Raw genomic sequence first — 18,860 nt, forward strand, 5'->3', positions numbered from 1 at the left:
TTAGAAACACTTGCACCATTTTACATCCACCAAATAAATTATACATATTATTATGATTGGGCGTGCCATCAGTTGTAAGTCAGTATTGTCAGTTATCCTCACTGTTTTGCAGTTTGCCCTTTAGTTTATATTTGTTGAATTTTACGCCGGGGGCATTCTCACCTGGCAGAGCTTCTAGAATGGGGTTTTATCCAACCGTTTACAACGAATTTGACTGACCAGTTGGCTGCATATCCCGATTTTTACGGCACTCTGTTGCTGGTCAAAATATTATCATCAACAATATTCATATTTTGCATTTGTGACATGCCTAATTAACCTGTGGCAGATGTTGAAAACCTAGTCTCAGAAAAGCATTAACACGCACACTGGTAGGACTAGCAGAGCTGCCATAAAACTGCACCCCTTACTTCTGAATCTGGCATAGTTCGAAATTCCAGTATCAATGATGACATCTCACATTGTCAAGATAATGACGTGGCGATATCTCAAAGACTACAACAAATCGTCTTTGAAAGCCCGTTTCAAATTACCATTTCTGTCTTCTCGAACCTCAAAGTTGAAGAGTAAACACAGGGATCGGACACACATTTATCCTGTACTTTTCATCTTTTTGATATTCAAGAAATAACCTACTAAAATCAGAGGTGTCTTGGCGTCATTATTTCTGCAGGAAAAACTTAATTGGGAAAATGATGATTTCGTGATTAACATGCCGTTGAATACTAGATATTTGAATCACTTACTTATTGGACTCGGAGATCGGCACTCTTTAAATTTATCAGGTAGTACATCAGTTCTACATCTACTTCACCATAACCTCAGACCTGTTTCAGACCACCTGTTTCTGGTTGATCCGGACATAACGAATGTATCTACTTGTCTGTATTATTGGAAATAAAGTCACCATAACTATCAGATACAAATTTTTACTTTGACGTGTATGTTTTCAAATTTCGAATTTTATTCTCGTATTTGTTGTTTGTAGCCAAAGCTTAATGGAGAAAAATTTTGTTTTAATTTTTATGCTGCCTGGAGGATGTAAAGCACTTGTAGAGTGTTAACTCCACCCTCTAATTATACACATATGGCAATAGGGCGTGTCGTCAGTCCAGCGTTATTCGTTATCAGTTATGCTCATTATTATTCATGATGTGCCGTTAAATTTAGACGTGGAGTGAATCAACGCGTTTACTCCACAGAGTGGAATCGAGCGTACATGAAATTGGTCTTCAGTCTTTTCCGGACCTTTCCTTCTTTATCCCGTCGAAGCATTTACCACAGGACAATGGTGAAGGCAAAGAGATTCATAAAAGCCGCGCAATTCGATGGATTTCCGAAGGAGAGCGATTTAAAACTGGTTGAAGAAGAGCTTCCAGAAATCAAGGATGGAGGTCAGTATTGCACTCACGGGTAATCCAGTACCTAAGTGCTCGATTTTAACTCTGTCCGACAGCAGCGCAGAACTCTGCCTTTTTGTCTCACGAATATAAGTGATCAATGTCCTACAGTCAGGGTCCCTTTTAATTCATGAGTCGCCTCTCATAGCTCGACTACCTCGTTAAGGGGGACACCGTACCTAAGGCATTTGAACATAATTTGCGCCGCTGTAGCTAGGTTTGCCTCTTATTAATGTCTATGATCATTTCTCTACTGAAGTTTGACAAATAAAAGTTTTTGTGGTGATATTATGAGCTCAAATCAGAACGTTTATTTTACAGCGTAGATTAATCAGCATTAATGATGAGCAGTTTTCTTTTCCTCTGCTATAGAAGGATTGCAATTATTGATTATATTAGAGTAAAATATTACCCTTGGTGTCACCGACCATGACACATCAAATTCCCAATCATCGTTCTCAAGAGTCCTTGAACTTTGGCATTTTAGTTTTGGCCTTGGTACTGGTACATACATTCTCACACACAAACACACATACACACATACATACATACATACATACATACATACATACATACATACATACATACATACATACATACATACATACATACATACATACATACATACATACATACATACATACATACATACATACATACATACATACATACATACATACATACATACATACATACATACATACATACATACATACATACATACATACATACATACATACATACATACATACATACATACATACATACATATATACATACATACATATCGACATAAATTAGATATAGTGGGCAATATCTTACACTATAGCGTACATCATCTTGTACAAGAAAAATGTAATGACTGTTAATGGAAGTAAGAGGTGGTGTACACCAAGTAAATTTAAGATAATGTTCCTCTTTTTATCTGATATAACATGAAGAGTTATTTCTCTCTTACTCGTTTTCGTCCGCGGAGACCGTACTCAATAGCAAATAAACAACCCCATGTATCATTGTCCATGGTGAATGATTGTAGCGAAAGAGTGTAACTTAGCCCTGCAATTTTTAACCGTCATACGCGTCGCCTGGTGATCCTACTTGCTTTTGCCGGCGCGTTGTCTCATTGTATCGTTGCTAGGATAAAAGACTCATGTTTTACCAAAAACCCTTGACCTGCTCAGTTCGACGTTCAAACAGTGAACGTCTGTGTAAACTATTGCCTTTTCACAGGAGGATAAGAGATAGGCTGGGTCTAAAATTTCTGAAGCTAGCGTTACTACAGGTCGACACCAACAATATTTCAGTGTCCGCAAGTTGTACACGGGGATCGACATAATAATTCATATGATGACATATGGAGCATGCTAAAAGAAATGACGTCAGACGTCAATGACTTTGCAATTTTCAAGATGCGTTTCCCATGTCAAAATACCTTTTATTCTTAACTGACGTACACAGACATCAGTAGGTGTAAAAAAATAGTGCGTTGGTACCAACAGTACCCAGAATACACTATGAAGATCTATTTCACTGTATTAAGGAAGAATGAAATGATCAAGATCAAAGTCTAGACCGCAAAGATTGTGCCAAGACTAAATTTTATAATCAAGATTACATATGTCATCTCTCACAAAAGTGTTTATTGAGTGGATCCATACAATTTTTCGGACATAAACAAGCATATGACGGAAGTTGTACCTTGGTAAAACGATACAAAAAACGTGTTTTATTTATGTATTTTATCAATTATATTGGTCAACAGAGGTGACCTTCCGCGGCGGTTAAACATAAGTAAACGAATGCAACGAAAACAGATTTTGCATTCTCAGCAAAGTTTGATGGTAACACAATGGACAAACACGTGCAAACAAATTTCTGAACTTTTAGCTGACTATTCTGTTGGTAATGCGAATGCGATAGCATATTCTAAAGGTCTTTCCGTGTCGGGTCGAATCAAGTTGGCCTCAATAAAAACTCGGTCAGGACCAACTCGAACTAATATCAACTTTCCCGAAGCGTACTTGGCCTGACCCCTCAACTTGACTGCAAGTAGCTCGGCTTAATGACCCCTCAACTTGACTGCAAGTAGCTCGGCTTAATGACCCCTCAACTTGACTGCAAGTAGCTCGGCTTAAATGTCGTTTTTCGCTGTCAACACTCTGTGAAAATTGATCAAATGAATAAGTATTTTAACTAGCCTTTTCCTTAATAAATGACTTTCCAGAAAGGTTTGTGTTGTTTTATTGTTTTCCTTTCTTGATCACCCAGCCTTCAGCGTAAGATGTGTCTTCAAATTTCAATTCACTGACACTAACGTTCATCTGAATAATATTTTGACCAAACAAAACGAAACTTGTACCCATTTCAAATATTCAATATGCGTGGCCGGTGACAACGATATATGGCAGTGACTAGTTGGTATAATTGGTAGGCCAGTACTCTTTTGGTACTACTGGAACAGTGCTTAATTGTCCAAGGTAAACAGGGGCTGTATTAATATAACATTCTTTTTTTAAAGTCCGAAAAATATCCAACAAAAGTTCATGGAGAGAAATTGCCAAGTGAAAGGTGTGAAAACACGATGACGAAGGATTTCCGATTTCATGCTGCCGATCGCTTTTCACTATTGCATGAAATTTATTAAAAATCTAATCGTCCTTTCATTATTTCATTTTAGAATTTTTGTGCGAAGCTGTCTATCTTACCGTTGATCCCTACATGAGGTAAGTCTTTGATTGGTCATCAGGTGTCTTACGTAACATTTTGGAGTATATGCCCCAGCTTTAACCCTTTCACCCCCAGTTCCCTGTATACAGGTCCAACTTTACCATAGAAAACAATGGATTTGGGACAAACCATGGTGGTGAAAGGGTTAAAAATAAGCTTTGGTTAGGATCTTCAATTTGTTGCTGGCGGCTGAGAATCTCAAGTTTTCTTTGATGCAACGACAAATGGCAGGGTTTGTAAAGCTCAACTTTAAAGAAGAAGAATTTGTTTTCCACGATAATGAGAGACTTTGGTGACTATTTACAACTTCGCATTCCGTTTGGTGAAGATCTAGTGGATTCTTGATCAGATTCGAACTCACAACGTACGTCACCCAGTAACCTAGCGAAGGGGCCAATCGCTTGGTTAAATCTCCCTTATAATAGAGTGGTTCAATAACCGAGCTGATAATTTGCTTGTACACTTTGCGCTAAAGTTCTGCCTGGCAGACTGAACTGGAAAGACACACAAAACGCTATCACAATGAGATCAAAATTTACCCTTTTGGAGTATATATCATTCCTATTCCTCTTAAATAACTGGTCGTATAGCAGACTTATATCATCACAATTGTGATATTTCGGTGAAGGATGAACATGGACCATTAAATCGTTTAAAAGGGTGGTTAAAGTGGTAAATCTGTAGATAAAAATTTGGACACTTCACATTTGGTCTGCTAATGAAACTTTCGGGGGGGGGAAACATACACGCTGCGAAAAAAAAATTATTGGGAAATAATTCGCCAGTTGGAATGCGATAATGCATGTAGGAATCATAACCACCCTCCAAAGATCTATTGGCCCGTCCCTGAACATATTTGTTTGTCCGTATGAGACATAGGTATTTGTATTCACTTTTTAAGCAGAGGCGATATTCCATAGAACTCATAATATTGATAAAACCTGAATGTACTAAACGAACAGGGAAACGCATAAATATCTCCTAGTCGCAATTTTGAATAAGTTGCGTGATTGATGCTGCTCTCAAATATCTCCATATTTGTTCACAGGGTCTTCAGCGAAACGCTAAAGATTGGTGAAGTTATGTCCGGTCAGTTAGTGGGAAAGTAAGTACTGTTAGTGAATACTGGTCGCTTTACTGGGTGAAGTGTACTAAAATGTTTCCTGTCCGCTTATATCACACCAAAGTTTCTTAGTGCGCACTAGGAAAATGCAACGTCATGGTTGGTAAATTTACTTGTATTTTATATACTCCCTGGTGATCGTCAACATCCGGGCTCTAATACAGTAACCCAATCTCATCAATTTTCAGCTCCCATTTTGGGATATGTATGTGAAGTGAGAGCTTGTCTGCAAGGTGACAAATCCTGTGTATGTCCTTCCGTCTGCTGTCTGTCTGTCTGTATGTATGTATGTATGTATGTATGTATGTATGTATGTATGTATGTATGTATGTATGTATGTTATGTATGTATGTATGTATGTATGTATGTAGTATGTATGTATGTATGTATGTATGTATGTATGTATGTATGTATGTATGTATGTATGTATGTATGTATGCATGTATGTATGTATGCATGCATGTATGTATGTATGTATTTATGTATGTATGTATGTATTATGTGTGTATGTAAAACTATGTAGGTACGTTCTAACGTACCTATGTATGTTTGTGTATGTTAACTTTGCAAAGTCCAAAATATAAGCTTATGCAAATGACATTGAAAAAAGTGAAAATGGTTAAAAAGGGGAACTCAAAAAGTAATGGTCAGATTGTTTATATCGACTGCATAATAACTTTATACTAGTTATTCATTCATTCATTTTATTCAGTACTTTGGCCACCGGCCTATGGTACAAATATACACTGATTATGTATGAAAAATACACACGGACACAAGAGGGATATATACAGTATACAAATATTCCATATAAGGATAAAGTATACTTTAGAGCTTGAACTAAACATCAACCTGGTTAATCAACTCAAGGTTACGCCTTTCGCTGCGTTTGAAAGCAAAAAATACAAACTTTGCAAAATAAATCACACTTTGGGAATCCAACTGCATAAGCCTCCAAAATTTCTGATATGTATAATCTCTATAAAAGTAGGTTGGTAAATATTTCTGCCGTAGATCATTATAAAGCGGGCAAACCAGACAAAAATGGAACTCATCTTCTACTGCTTGAAGATCACAAAAATTACAAAGCCTACTGTGTCTAGGGATGCCCTTTGGACGATCAGTTTCAATCCTTAGCTGGTGTGCAGATGATCTAAATTTACAAAGTGACCTTCTTAACTTATTATCTTCAATGACATTAAGATACGATTCATATTTGAAAGTTAGCTTGAATTCTCTGTATGTATCGAGTTTTGAATAACGGGAAAGATCAGAGGACCACAACTGGGCATAGTTATTATGAATTCTCTCCTTAAAAATATGAAAAATACTGTTTCATCACCAACACCTTGGTTTAGCCATACATAGATAAAACCATATGAAGATAGTAATTGTTTAACATTGAATGCCCAGCATTTTCGATTATTTTCTGCTTCACTATATTGGTATTTATAACACTGCTGTACAAAACGATGTTCACTCATCTTCAATATTTTAAACCAGTATTTGATGATACGAATATATCTTACACAGTAAAGTGGGGTTCTCCCAAGTTCGCCATAAATGACTAGATTCGAAGTGCTGTCATAGAGACCAAGTACATATTTACAAAATTTACGATGTATCTTTTCAATATTCTCGGCCTTGTGAAATCCCCATAATTCACTGCTATACATTAGAATTGGTAAAATTTTACAGTCAAAGATTTTCATTGAAATCTTGACATCAAGTGATTTAAATTTTGACAGTGACTGTTTTAGAGCAAAAATTGCTTTACACGCTTGTTCTGCTAAAGTTTTCTGGGCCATATACCAAAGTCCGCTGGACGAGAACATGATTCCAAGGTAGCTAAAGTACGGTACAACAGATAATTTTTCGCCTTTATAGAACCAATTCTCATAGTTCCTTAGGCCACAAGCTTTTCTGAAAACTACTACTTTCGTTTTACTTACATTCACTTTAAGTTTCCATTTATCTGAATATACAGACAAGTCATTTAAAGTCTCTGTAAACCAATTGCATTGTAGCTAAACAAAATAAGGTCATCAGCAAATAACAAGTAAAATAACCGCAGAATACCTACATATACACCAGCAAACGTATTCTCAAGTTGTTGACCCAGGTCATTCAAAAATAAGGCGAAAAGCATTGGGGATAAAATTGAACCCTGTTGAACTCCACAATAGCAATCAAATAATTGGGTAATACCATGTGGCGTGCGTACACGTGACTTAATATTTGTATACATCGATTTGAGTGTTTTAAAAAACTTGCCATGAAGACCACATTTTATCAACTTATAAAATAACAAATAATGATTGATACGGTCAAAGGCCTTTTCAAAGTCTACAAACACACAATAAAGACGACTTTTCAGTGAGAAGTACCTGTTAATAATTGTATCCAAAATAAACATATTGTCAACACAACTGTAACCCTTTCGAAAACCTGCCTGGTTTTCCAACAGGGGACAATTTTTATCTATCCATACATTTAATCTATTAGAGATAATTGAGGAAAAAACTTTCCCCAGTAATGAGAGAAGTGTTATACCTCTATAATTGTTAACGTTCTCTCTATCACCTTTCTTATGCAATGGAACTATTAACCCCAACACCCAGTCAGACGGAAAATAACCAGCACAAAATAGTTTGTTAAATAAGAGAACAAGAAGTTCTTTGAACTTCCTTGGTGAGTGTTTAGAATTTCTGCTGGGATGCCATCATAACCTGGTGCCTTCCCATTTTTCAAATCATTTATACATTTATCAACTTCATCAAAAGTAATGTCACTGTCAAGGTCGGAACAATCTACATGATTACAAATATTTTCTTGAAAGAATGGATTAAAGTCATCAACAAACGTTTTAACATCTTCATAGAATACATCGGATATCTCACTGTCATAGCCAAAATTTAATAAACTGAAAAAATAATTATACCAATCTTCTTTTGAATATTAAGTGATGGTCCAATTTTCTTGTTTCTGAGAAGTGACCAAAATTTCTTGAATCAGAATTCGCAGCAGCATCCAACAGCAAATTCTTCTGTTTTTCTTCATATTCTGTCTTTTTCGTTGATAGCAATTTTTTGTACTCAGCTTTATTAATTTTCAATCTATCTAGTGTTTCTTTTGATCTAGTATGCCTGAATTCATTTAATGCTCTAGTCGCCTTGGCTTTAGCATCAACACAATCTTGATCATACCAAGATTCATTTACACGTGTACTCTCACATTTGTTTCGATCAAACTGATATTCCATTTCCATCACAGAGGCAGCTTTATACAACATATCAACAATAACGGCAATACAACCATCAAAATCATTGTTATCAAGTTTTGCTGTGAAATTATTCCCCTGGATTTCAGCTTCACTGTTCCAATAATTATCAAAATCAGCATGTTTTTCTTCCAGCCAGATGATTTTCGTCAATGAATCAATAGCATTGGCCGTATTGCTAACTGCAGGGGTGGAAGTGGACCTTAATGACAAGTATTTCTGAGAACGAAGACTGAAAAGCAATGGCTGGTGATCAGATTCGATTCTATCGCCGACAGCAAAATGAACCATGTCTTTCATCGTTGTGGCGTTACATAACACGTAGTCTACCACGCTACCACCTGTACCCTTTAAACATGTCAAATAACTGCTTCTGTCAGAAAAGCGACCGTTCATGATTCTAAGACCAGATGTTTTGCAAAATTCCACAAGGCATTTGCCATAATGGTTTGTACCAACATCACATGATTTTCTAGTCGGCAAAATCTCATCAGTGACGTAATCTTCATCACATGGGTATAAATGAAGTGTCATCAAAACATATGTAATCTGGGTCATTAGCTGTTCGTGCATTGAAATCACCACAAATCAAACACTGGTGATCTGAAAACCGTTGTGAATACGTTGCATATTCATTTTCATTTAAATCGAAAATAGAATCATTAGAAAATGATGAAGATCCCTGTGGCGATATATAAACAACACAAAGAAGGAGTAACATGTTGTCAGTAGTTTGATTCTAACCCACAATAAGTCTTCTGATTTGCTTGGTAATTTGTTAATCGATAGAATGACATCACACTTGTAAAAAATCAATAAACCCCCAGAATATCTACCAAGATGACATCGTTTTGACCTCACACTGGTGAAAGAATTGTATCCACACAACGTAAAATTGTCCGAAATCGTACTCCATGTTTCTACCAGACATATTATATGAAATTGTTTGATATATTTGATAAAGTCAGGATTGTACCATTTAGATTTCAAGCTGTTCACGTTCCAACACAGGAAATCAGTAGAATTTGACGCATTACTTTGCAATTACCACTTACTAGTGCACTGACAGTAGCCTTATTAATGAGTGGTTCATAATTATGTAATTCAACAGAATTTTCACACGATCCGATTTCGTCCGCGTTATGTGTATTTCTTCGACCTTGGCCACACCCCTATCTTTTCTTGATCTTTATAACTTCTTCTGCTTTAGTGTCATAGCGTAGACTTCGCCTTCGATGATCAATTTGTCGTATCGCATTGTTGCTCGCTTTCCATCAGTAAGGGCTTGATTCATAGTCGGCCATAACTTCCGTCTTTTTCTTTCACCCTTTCCGTGAAGTCTTCTCCAACTCTCACACTGGTATCTAATGTATTCTTCAAAACTCTGGCTTGTTTCATTACTTTGACTTTGTCCTTGTAGCGACTGAATTTGGCAATAACAGGCTGTGGTTTGGCGCGAGATGTGGTTATTCTGTGTGCTCGTTCAATGTCAACATCTTCGTCAATATTCAGATTACTTTTAATAAATTCCTTTACAATTTCTTCTGTCTCTTCCCAAGTTTCGTTATCATTCTGTTCCAAGCCATAGAATAATAGGTTTTCTCTTTTTGTCTGTCCTTGTTGTTTGTCAAGTTCGGTTTCAAGTTTATCAATTTTGTCATTTAATCGCCTGTTTTCTGCTTCTAAGCATGCAATTCTCTCGTCCGACTCTTTGGCCTGACTAGCTAGCTTCAATACTTCTTCATTTAGTTCGTCAATTTTCTATTTAAATTTGTTGACAAGCCGTCCATCTTACCGTTTAATTGTTTCATTTCTTTCAAAAGCGATGACCAAGGCACTTCACTTTCTGTACTAGCACCAGACGTATTACCGCTTCTCAGTAGCCTTGGTTCTGTAGAGTCACCACACACAATACCAGTGTCAGTTAGTTTAGTTTGTTTGGGGTTAGACTTCTGTGGGCCCGGATTTGACTCAACATCACCACACATGACAAGCAACAGAAGGACTAGGAATCTGACAACAGGTGTCACGGTACTCGTTGTGGATCCAGTATGGCTCGTATTCACTGCCGCCACGGGTTGCTGAAAGCAACCAATTTCTTGTCTCCATTGCTGAACGCAAATACCCATGATTTTGTAGGGTGGCGTACTTACTCACACAATACTTGCAATTAAACTCAGACCAAAATGCAAGAAGAATTTCAAAGGCTTTAGCCAAAATTCGATGATTTCTCGCAGCACATGCAACTGGAAACCTTCCTCTCGAAGCGCCCTCTGTGTCCTCTCTTATACTAGTTAAACTGTACAGTGAAGTCAGTTTGATGTAAATTGTGGTTTTCAAGGCGATTAAAAGTCGGAGAACGTTTGAGAATTGTTTTACAAATTCAGGAGTGCGTGAGGTGTGCACTGTTTTTCAATTTCATTCATTCTCCTTGTAACCGTGATGCTTGTCTAATACAATGAAACTTTTGATATCTTTCAGTGACAGTGATAATAATGTATAGTGGTTTCTCTATCTCCCTGTGGTTTTCAGAGTTGTTGAGAGTAAAAATGCGGACTTTCCTGTCGGTACCAATGTCACTACGGAAGAGCTCGGTGATTAGGCTGGAGGAGCCACCTCTTGTCGTCTGAGGGCGTTGTTACTAAACTTGACCAATCCCCGGAGATACCACTCTCACAGGCAATGGGAGTCCTAGGTATGGTCGGGTAAGTAGCGCAAGCTAATTTACCGAATCCCATGAAAAGAGGCCTTTTTTCGAGGCACAAGCTTACATGTTTTGGCTGCATGGGATTTCTTATATTTAAGGTAGTATGCACCTCGAAAGTGAAAGACTTAAACTTTTGCTCTAACTTTCCTCAAGGAATCTTTCAATCATTCTCTTTCAAAATCAAGAATAAAAATAGGGGGTCACCGTGCAAATTTTGGTACTAGAGAAACAAATTACCCAAGATTTACCGATATTGGAAATTCAAAATGGCCGCCATCCCTGTGTTAACTCTATGGAGAAAAATAAAAATTTCCGAATTTCGAAAAAGTAAGCCGGTGAAAAGTTTTCTTTCACCAAGAGCTTTAAAATGAACCCCCACATGTGGTATATCAGAAGAGAATTGTAAAAGTTTGAGAGTCCGAATGTCTGTCCCCGAGGTGCGTTCTACCTTAAGTCACGATTTAGAGACAAACTGCATGTATTTTGTCTCGTATTTGGACTCACTGTAATAATGAATGTTTGTATATGTTTTAGAATGACTGCGTACTTTGGATTCGTGGACATATGTCAACCGAAAGAGGGCGAGACCGTCGTTGTCAATGGTGCAGCCGGTGCTGTTGGTAGTCTGGTCGGGCAAATCGCAAAAATTAAGGTGATCCTCTTTATCACAACATTGATTTTGATCATCATAACATTACGTCATGACTATAAACACATTGAATGCAAAATATTAACCGATGCTACCAGTCCAGTACACTTCCTGTTTGTCTTCTCCCATTTACGGAGGTCTTCTAAACAGTGTGGATACTAGACTTGTGACAAAGTGTCAACTATTTATATATTGAGTACAACGAAGGAGGTAGCTGATGAAAGGTCACTTGTCATTGGTCAGATATTGTCAGCCATAGAACGAGACTTTCAATTGGCTTAATCGGCAGGCGACATAGGTTCTCCTACTCTGCGGCATACAGCAACAGGGAATACAGAGAGCAGAGTTTTTGTCTTGAGATATATTTTCAGACTGGCTGAGTACGCTTATTTGTGTGTTTCTTTTACTAGCTCAAACTCTGAAACATAAGGCCAGTATAATTTTCACCCCTCCAAAGTTTGACAGGAGGCGCCATTGTATATGAAATTTCAGATTGTCACAATGTTTTTTAATTATTGTGCTCTGTATCATATTCCCCTCTTCAACGTTCTAGGGATGCAGAGTTATCGGCTTTGCCGGATCCGACGACAAAGTCGAGTATGTGAAAAGTCTTGGCTTCGATGAAGCATTCAATTACAAAACCATAGATCTGGATGAAACACTCAAGAAGGTCGCCCCCAACGGCGTTGACATTTATTTTGACAATGTAAGTACCACAATGATTTCCGTCTTTGTAATCCATACAGTAATTATATCCCTTCTCCATTTACCCGTCATTTTGACACGGCAAATGTATCAACTCCTATATCACCATGAAATTTCTAAAGGTCTAGTAGCAGACACTCTTCATCACTTTCTCACTTTATTTTTAAAGGGATAAAATCGCTCCCTTTTTCCTTTTCGTCATGTCAAGAAAAAATGATATACTCGCATAAAGTCACTCAGGGTACAAAATAATAACATAACTCAAAAGTGTCAATTAGTTGAATGTAAACAGGTGATTTCGTGTGTTACCTCTAGACATAATAGACTTTTCCTGTTCAGACTTGCCTTCCTGTAACAAACATGATTGTGACAATGTAAAGGAAAACTGCTAACCTTATCTATATGAAAGGCACTGCATAAGATTGCATATGGGCCAAACTTTATGTAACAGTGCATATTCAGTCATACATGACCAGGGTCGGTCACTTCAATTTTCGATCTCGAATTTCGGGTACAGTCCGAAAAATCCTTCACTGAATGTTAAATCTTGTCTGGCTGCAAGCAGTGCTGATGTCATGCTCATTTGACCAGTATTTCAGTGTGTTTCAAGAAGTTAACACAAACTACTTTTCCCGCAAAAAAAATCATGAAAAGGGCTAAAACAGAAGCGACTTTGGCCCTTTGAAAGTCAATTAACATCCTCCTGACTTCGAAAAAATGGTCACCTGCCCTCGTGATATTATGGTATATAATGTTGTCATTTTAAAGAGCTTGTATCTTCAGTTTTCACTTTGGTTGACGCTATTTCATGTATATTTTAGGTTGGTGGCAAGTTTTCGGTGACTGTACGAAATCACATGAACAGACTTAGTCGTATCAGTCAGTGTGGCTCCATTTCGCAGTACAACGCTAAGGAACCGTTAATGGGCAAGTATAATTCATCACATCATCACGTGACTTCCGGAGTGCTCGGCAAGTGGTAGTACACAGCCCTGCCTTCACCCAACAAAACATAATTTCCTTCAACTTCGTACGTGCCTCGAACTTAAAAGATTAAACATTTCACTCGATCTTTCCGAAAGAATAAACTCAGGGATCACCGTGTAAATTTACTACGAGAGAAACAATTTATTCAATATCTACCCTTTATCCACAGGGCCTCATAAGTGCCTATTTAAGTCAATATTACAGCGTTTTTCTTTCTTTTTCAATGTTACAAATAATCCAGCTGAAGAGCACAACACTTGTGTAGCTGTCTTTTGTGTAGCGTGTATTGGCATGTATAATGCGTCCTCGGAAATGTGACCTTTAGTTCCGTGACCTCTAGGCCCGGCTCTAGCCATGCCTACTTCCTGCCCTGCCCTCGCTATGCTTACTGTACTAATTTTGTACAGTAAACACAGCGACGTCTGTACACGTGGCCAGAAGGCATGGCCAGAGGAATTGGCTAGAGGTCACGGAACTAAAGGTCGTATTTACATATGATCACATTCCCCATTGAGGGCGCACTATACATGCCAATACAAGCTACACAAAAGACAGCTACACAAATGTTGTGCTCTTCAGCTTTATTTGTAACATTGAAAAAGAAAGAAAAACGCTGTAATATTGACTTAAATAGGCACTTATGAGCCCCTGTGCTTTATGTTTAAAATATCTGCTATCTCTATCGGGAAAATTGAATTGAATTTCCGATTTTCTTAAAAATAAATCGATGAATTTAAGTCACTCCAAGAGTTTCAAAATGAGCTTCACAAACGGCAAGGCCAAAATGTATTGTAAATTGAGAGTTTAGCTATTTGTCCCTGAGACTTATTCTACTTTTAAGTAGCCTGGGGCAGCCATCAAAGCTGTCTGTAGGGTGCAAAAAGTTGTTCGTGCACGATTTCTTTTCAGGCAGGCGCCGATATTTTTCAGTATCAGTGGATGGGGAACGGGCGACTAGGCAGTAAATCCTCATTTACGGGCGGGAAATTCTCATCATATTGCTCAGTGGGCATCTGAAAATTTTCCTGATAACCAAAATCGTAGCTAAACTTGGTTCGCCCCTTCGGCAATTTTGTCAGGCTGCGGCCCTGTATTATATATATTCCTATCAAAATTTCACTATATTTATTATGCTCAAAAACAGTATATGTACATGTAAAATATCGTCTGTATGGTTATAGTTTATAAAAATCGACTAGTCGGCTGCCTCTGCGTGAATCGAAATAATCACCGTTACTCTTTCCAGCGAGCTTGACATTGTCACTGTCAATGGGTCAGGTCAAGGGTCACAGTAGTGCACGCTGACGTAAGTCAGATGTGATTTGATGCATTACAGTACATCTTCTGTTGTTCTTTTTATCCCTGCATTAAGCCTGCACAGATTACCAAAGCCAACAGCACAGTGTTAATCATCAGCTAATATAATTTGCAGACACCTTTGTGATAAAACATCCTGTCAGTCTTCATGTCACGTGATGCAGAGAATAGCGGTGCGTAATATTTCCTCTTCCTCCACAGTTCCTTCCTTTGATCGTATGATGAATGTCAAAGAGATTAAGTGGCAAGGTTTCATTGGTACATCGTTCACGGAGAGATACCCTGAAGGTAAAAAATTCATGGCGGAATGGTATCTTAAGGTGAGTGTATCCTATTTTCTCACCATGGTTTCACATAAAGCTTACCAACCATCAAGTATTTATATTTTGTTTAATGTCTATTAATTTCATCACAAAGTTTCGAAAAAAAGTATTAAAAGTACGATGACATTAACCTTCGATAATATTTTCCTCATTTTAGGGTTGCTTTTTGTTATTCAAATAATTTTAATAAAGTATTAGACTTGCTGAAGAGTCATTGTTAATAAGCTTAAATGAATTCTAGTCTGGACCAACATTTTCATTATAAACAATAACCGTTAGGAATACAACAAGAGAAGAGAACTACTGTAACAGTTTTGGGTCAAATAAATGATAATTTGCATATATTTTGCCACAATGGCGGCACCAACTTCTATACGTGGATTCTGTCGATGACATGTTGATCACAACAAGACATGGACATATTGAAAGACGCTAAGCAGTTTCATGTCATCCGTTTAAATTTTAGTGTATGAAATTTCAAGAGTCAAGTTTCAATAGTAGACTACAGAAAACAGGAGATAATTTTGATTCACATGTGGTGAATTAGAGAAAGACAATGCTTGAGTAAAAGTATAAACGTCTCTTTTTTTCAATACGTGTATCACCTTATTCTATCCAGAGTCCCTCCCCCCATGGACTAAGGTTTATTATTTGAGCAATAAATCACACCCAGCGACGGTATACCACGAGATTTTGACTAGTTCACGACATATATGTACGAGCGATAGCGAGTGCATATATGAAGTGAACTGGTCAAAATCGAATGGTATACCGACACTGGGTGTGATTTATTGCTATTATATCATAACAGTATATTGTATATTGAAATTCTGATATATTGAACGTCAAAAACGGAGTTTTGCTCAAGCTGAGAGCTCGAGCTTATGCCAGCCATGGTATATCGCCCAATATACCACGGTTCTTTTCGCGTCTCGACCAATAAGATCGCGAAATTTGCACCATCAATATCAGGCCTAGGTAAGAAATATTAGCAAAGCGTACGGTCCATATCGTCAGGATGGAATTCTAGATAGCTAAGCTACGAAGTCCCACCTATGAGATGTAAAACACAGATAGTTGATGACAAAAGCTAGGTTGTCAAGACGCAATTTTGACGATTTTTCCCGTCATACATGCCGTTTCAACATGGCGGCCTAGGATAACGTCGATGCGAAGGCAGCAGTCGTGGTAAGTTTTTACCGTTATTTTTAGTTTTGAAGTGAGAAATCGTGAAAAAATGTATCGCCTTCCGGGTCAAATATCATGGAAAATGCCCTGTGAAGTATTTTTGTCGAACGTTTGGTATTTTTAGATAAGATAGATGTTAATTGCGGACTGCTGTGGGTCTGCTAAGCAGATCTGTGCGATATCCATAGAAAACCACGTGCGTATCAGTACAAGTATGGTACACGGTATGGTGCAGTGCAGTGCAATTTAAGATCTCAACTCGTTGACTTGGTCGTATACAACATGCGACTTCTACCATCTGATCTTTGAGATTACCGTATGTGCAGGGTCTAGCTTATTAAATGGTACTCATGCAAAGTTTGCTCTATTTCCTATTAGTATTTGCAAAATCGCACAGATCTGCTGGTAGACCCACAGCAGTCCGCAATTAACATCTATCTTCTCTAAAAATACCAAACGTTCGACAAAAATACTTCACGAGGGCATTTTCCATGATATTTGACCCGGAAGGCGATACATTTTTTCACGATTTCTCACTTCAAAACTAAAAATAACGGTAAAAACTTACCACGACTGCTGCCTTCGCATCGACGTTATCCTAGGCCGCCATGTTGAAACGCCATGTATGACGGGAAAAATCGTCAAAATTGCGTCTTGACAACCTAGCTTTTGTCATCAACTATCTGTGTTTTACATCTCATAGGTGGGACTTCGTAGCTTAGCTATTAGAATTCCATCCTGACGATATGGACCGTACGCTTTGCTAATATTCTTACCTAGGCCTGAATATACTGACATGATATAATACCTAAACAGAGAACGTTTTACGTCGAGCTACACGCATGAATTTTCGCGGCGCTATTTTAAGTTTACATCTATCTCCTATATTTGCAGGGAAAACTAAAGTTGGACTTGCACATCACCGAGGGATTCGAAAACATGAATAAGGCCTTTATGGAACTGTTTACTGGTGCCAACGTTGGCAAATCACTGGTGAAGGTCTAAGTTGCAATGATGTAGAAGCGTGTCAACAGCGCAGCGGAATCAATGCGAAGTCATCACCGCGCTATTGTATCAACCTAAGAAATGCACTCTTGCTGTTCTTGTAGCCCGAATATACGCCGGTAACGGATAGAACGTACTTGCCATTTTGTTGAGTCTTCGGACAAATAGATTTGTAATGACTTATTAGAGTGAAATGTGCCTTTTTGTTTGAATTTGATTATAAACAGTGATTTTAATCGATAATTCGGCTCCAGACGGGAATACACAAGATTTGGGTTCAATGTGTGACATGTAGCTCGAACAGCTAAGCGAGTGCTCTATACCGGAGCGAACTGCACCTAAGTAGAGTGTATGCCGACTGGAGCTGTAAATACTATTATATTTTAATCGTTTAAATTTTCTTTCGTTTAAAAGAGGGTTTCTCTGTAGTTTTAGCATCCAATAATAAGAAAGCAGATTCTTAATTGATCATCTGTCATTGTAACGAGAATTCAGTACACAGCGACTAGCACAGTATGTGAACGATAGATAGTGAGCACCAATACCCAGAAGCGAGGCAAATGATAAAAATAGCGTCTAAGAGGCACTGCATGCTCCCATGGCGAGATCTGTTGGAATTGAAACCATGAATGTTATTGGGGTCTTTGTACATGCGCATTCTGACGGGCATTTGCTACTTTTCGTCTGCCACTACCCTTCAAATCAAATACAAACATTTATGTACTTCGGATATGTATTACTTGTCAAAATACGTCAATAAAGTGTTGATTTGATTGAATACGACTTATTATTTATTGCTTTATTTATTAGTAATTTATTTAGTGAGCTAGCTAGTGAGCTAGAATGTTTGTTTGTTCGTTGAATTGTTTGTTTGTTATTTAGTTTTTTTTAATTTAGATGTTTGCCTTGGACTACAGCTTATGTCATTTAATATGTAAATACTAAATATTTCTAGCATTTACTTCATTAGCCATTTTCCACTTGGTCACTGTCAGACACGGCTCTGAATAATGTAACATATTTCTCAGAGAATCTGCAGACACCGACTAAAGCCAGATAAATCATCAGATAATCTATAGGCGCTGGATGCTGCGAGATAACTTTTCTCCTAATTTTCGACATTTTACGAAATAACTAGCAGATAATCAAGAGTCAGTGAATACTGGTACTACATTATAATTCATTCATCACCTTTTGTGTAGGTCAATGCGCTCTAAAACACTTCAGTGAGGTCTGTCACCAATCCCCCAAGCAGATATTTTTAAAAAAGAAAAGGGAAAAACTTGACTCTTAAATATCCATGTAAATTGGTATTCACTAGATACCATCTTTTCAAAGTGACTATTACCAATATAGGCCATATAAATGACAGCATAGGGGTGTAGTCTACTGTAAACACTATAACAATGGAAGTAGTGCCTCTATGCAGAAATGGTGTCGGTCTGAAAC

At 37.7% G+C, this 18,860-nt stretch overlaps 1 protein-coding gene across 1 annotated transcript; it reads left to right on the forward strand.

Annotated features, from left to right (window-relative positions):
* The first annotated feature begins 1,168 nt into the window (after positions 1-1,168).
* Positions 1,169-18,194, forward strand: LOC139129603 (putative NADP-dependent oxidoreductase YfmJ). Its single transcript, XM_070695269.1, has 9 exons — positions 1,169-1,394; positions 4,078-4,123; positions 5,176-5,232; positions 11,063-11,235; positions 11,772-11,889; positions 12,440-12,592; positions 13,413-13,518; positions 15,097-15,215; positions 17,301-18,194. Exons 4-9 carry the CDS (start codon positions 11,213-11,215, stop codon positions 17,409-17,411), a joined length of 630 nt encoding a protein of 209 aa, XP_070551370.1. The 5' UTR covers positions 1,169-1,394; positions 4,078-4,123; positions 5,176-5,232; positions 11,063-11,212; the 3' UTR covers positions 17,412-18,194.
* Positions 18,195-18,860: the final 666 nt, after the last annotated feature.

Source organism: Ptychodera flava, chromosome 1 (assembly GCF_041260155.1).
Source record: "Ptychodera flava strain L36383 chromosome 1, AS_Pfla_20210202, whole genome shotgun sequence".
Lineage (NCBI taxonomy): Eukaryota > Metazoa > Hemichordata > Enteropneusta > Ptychoderidae > Ptychodera > Ptychodera flava.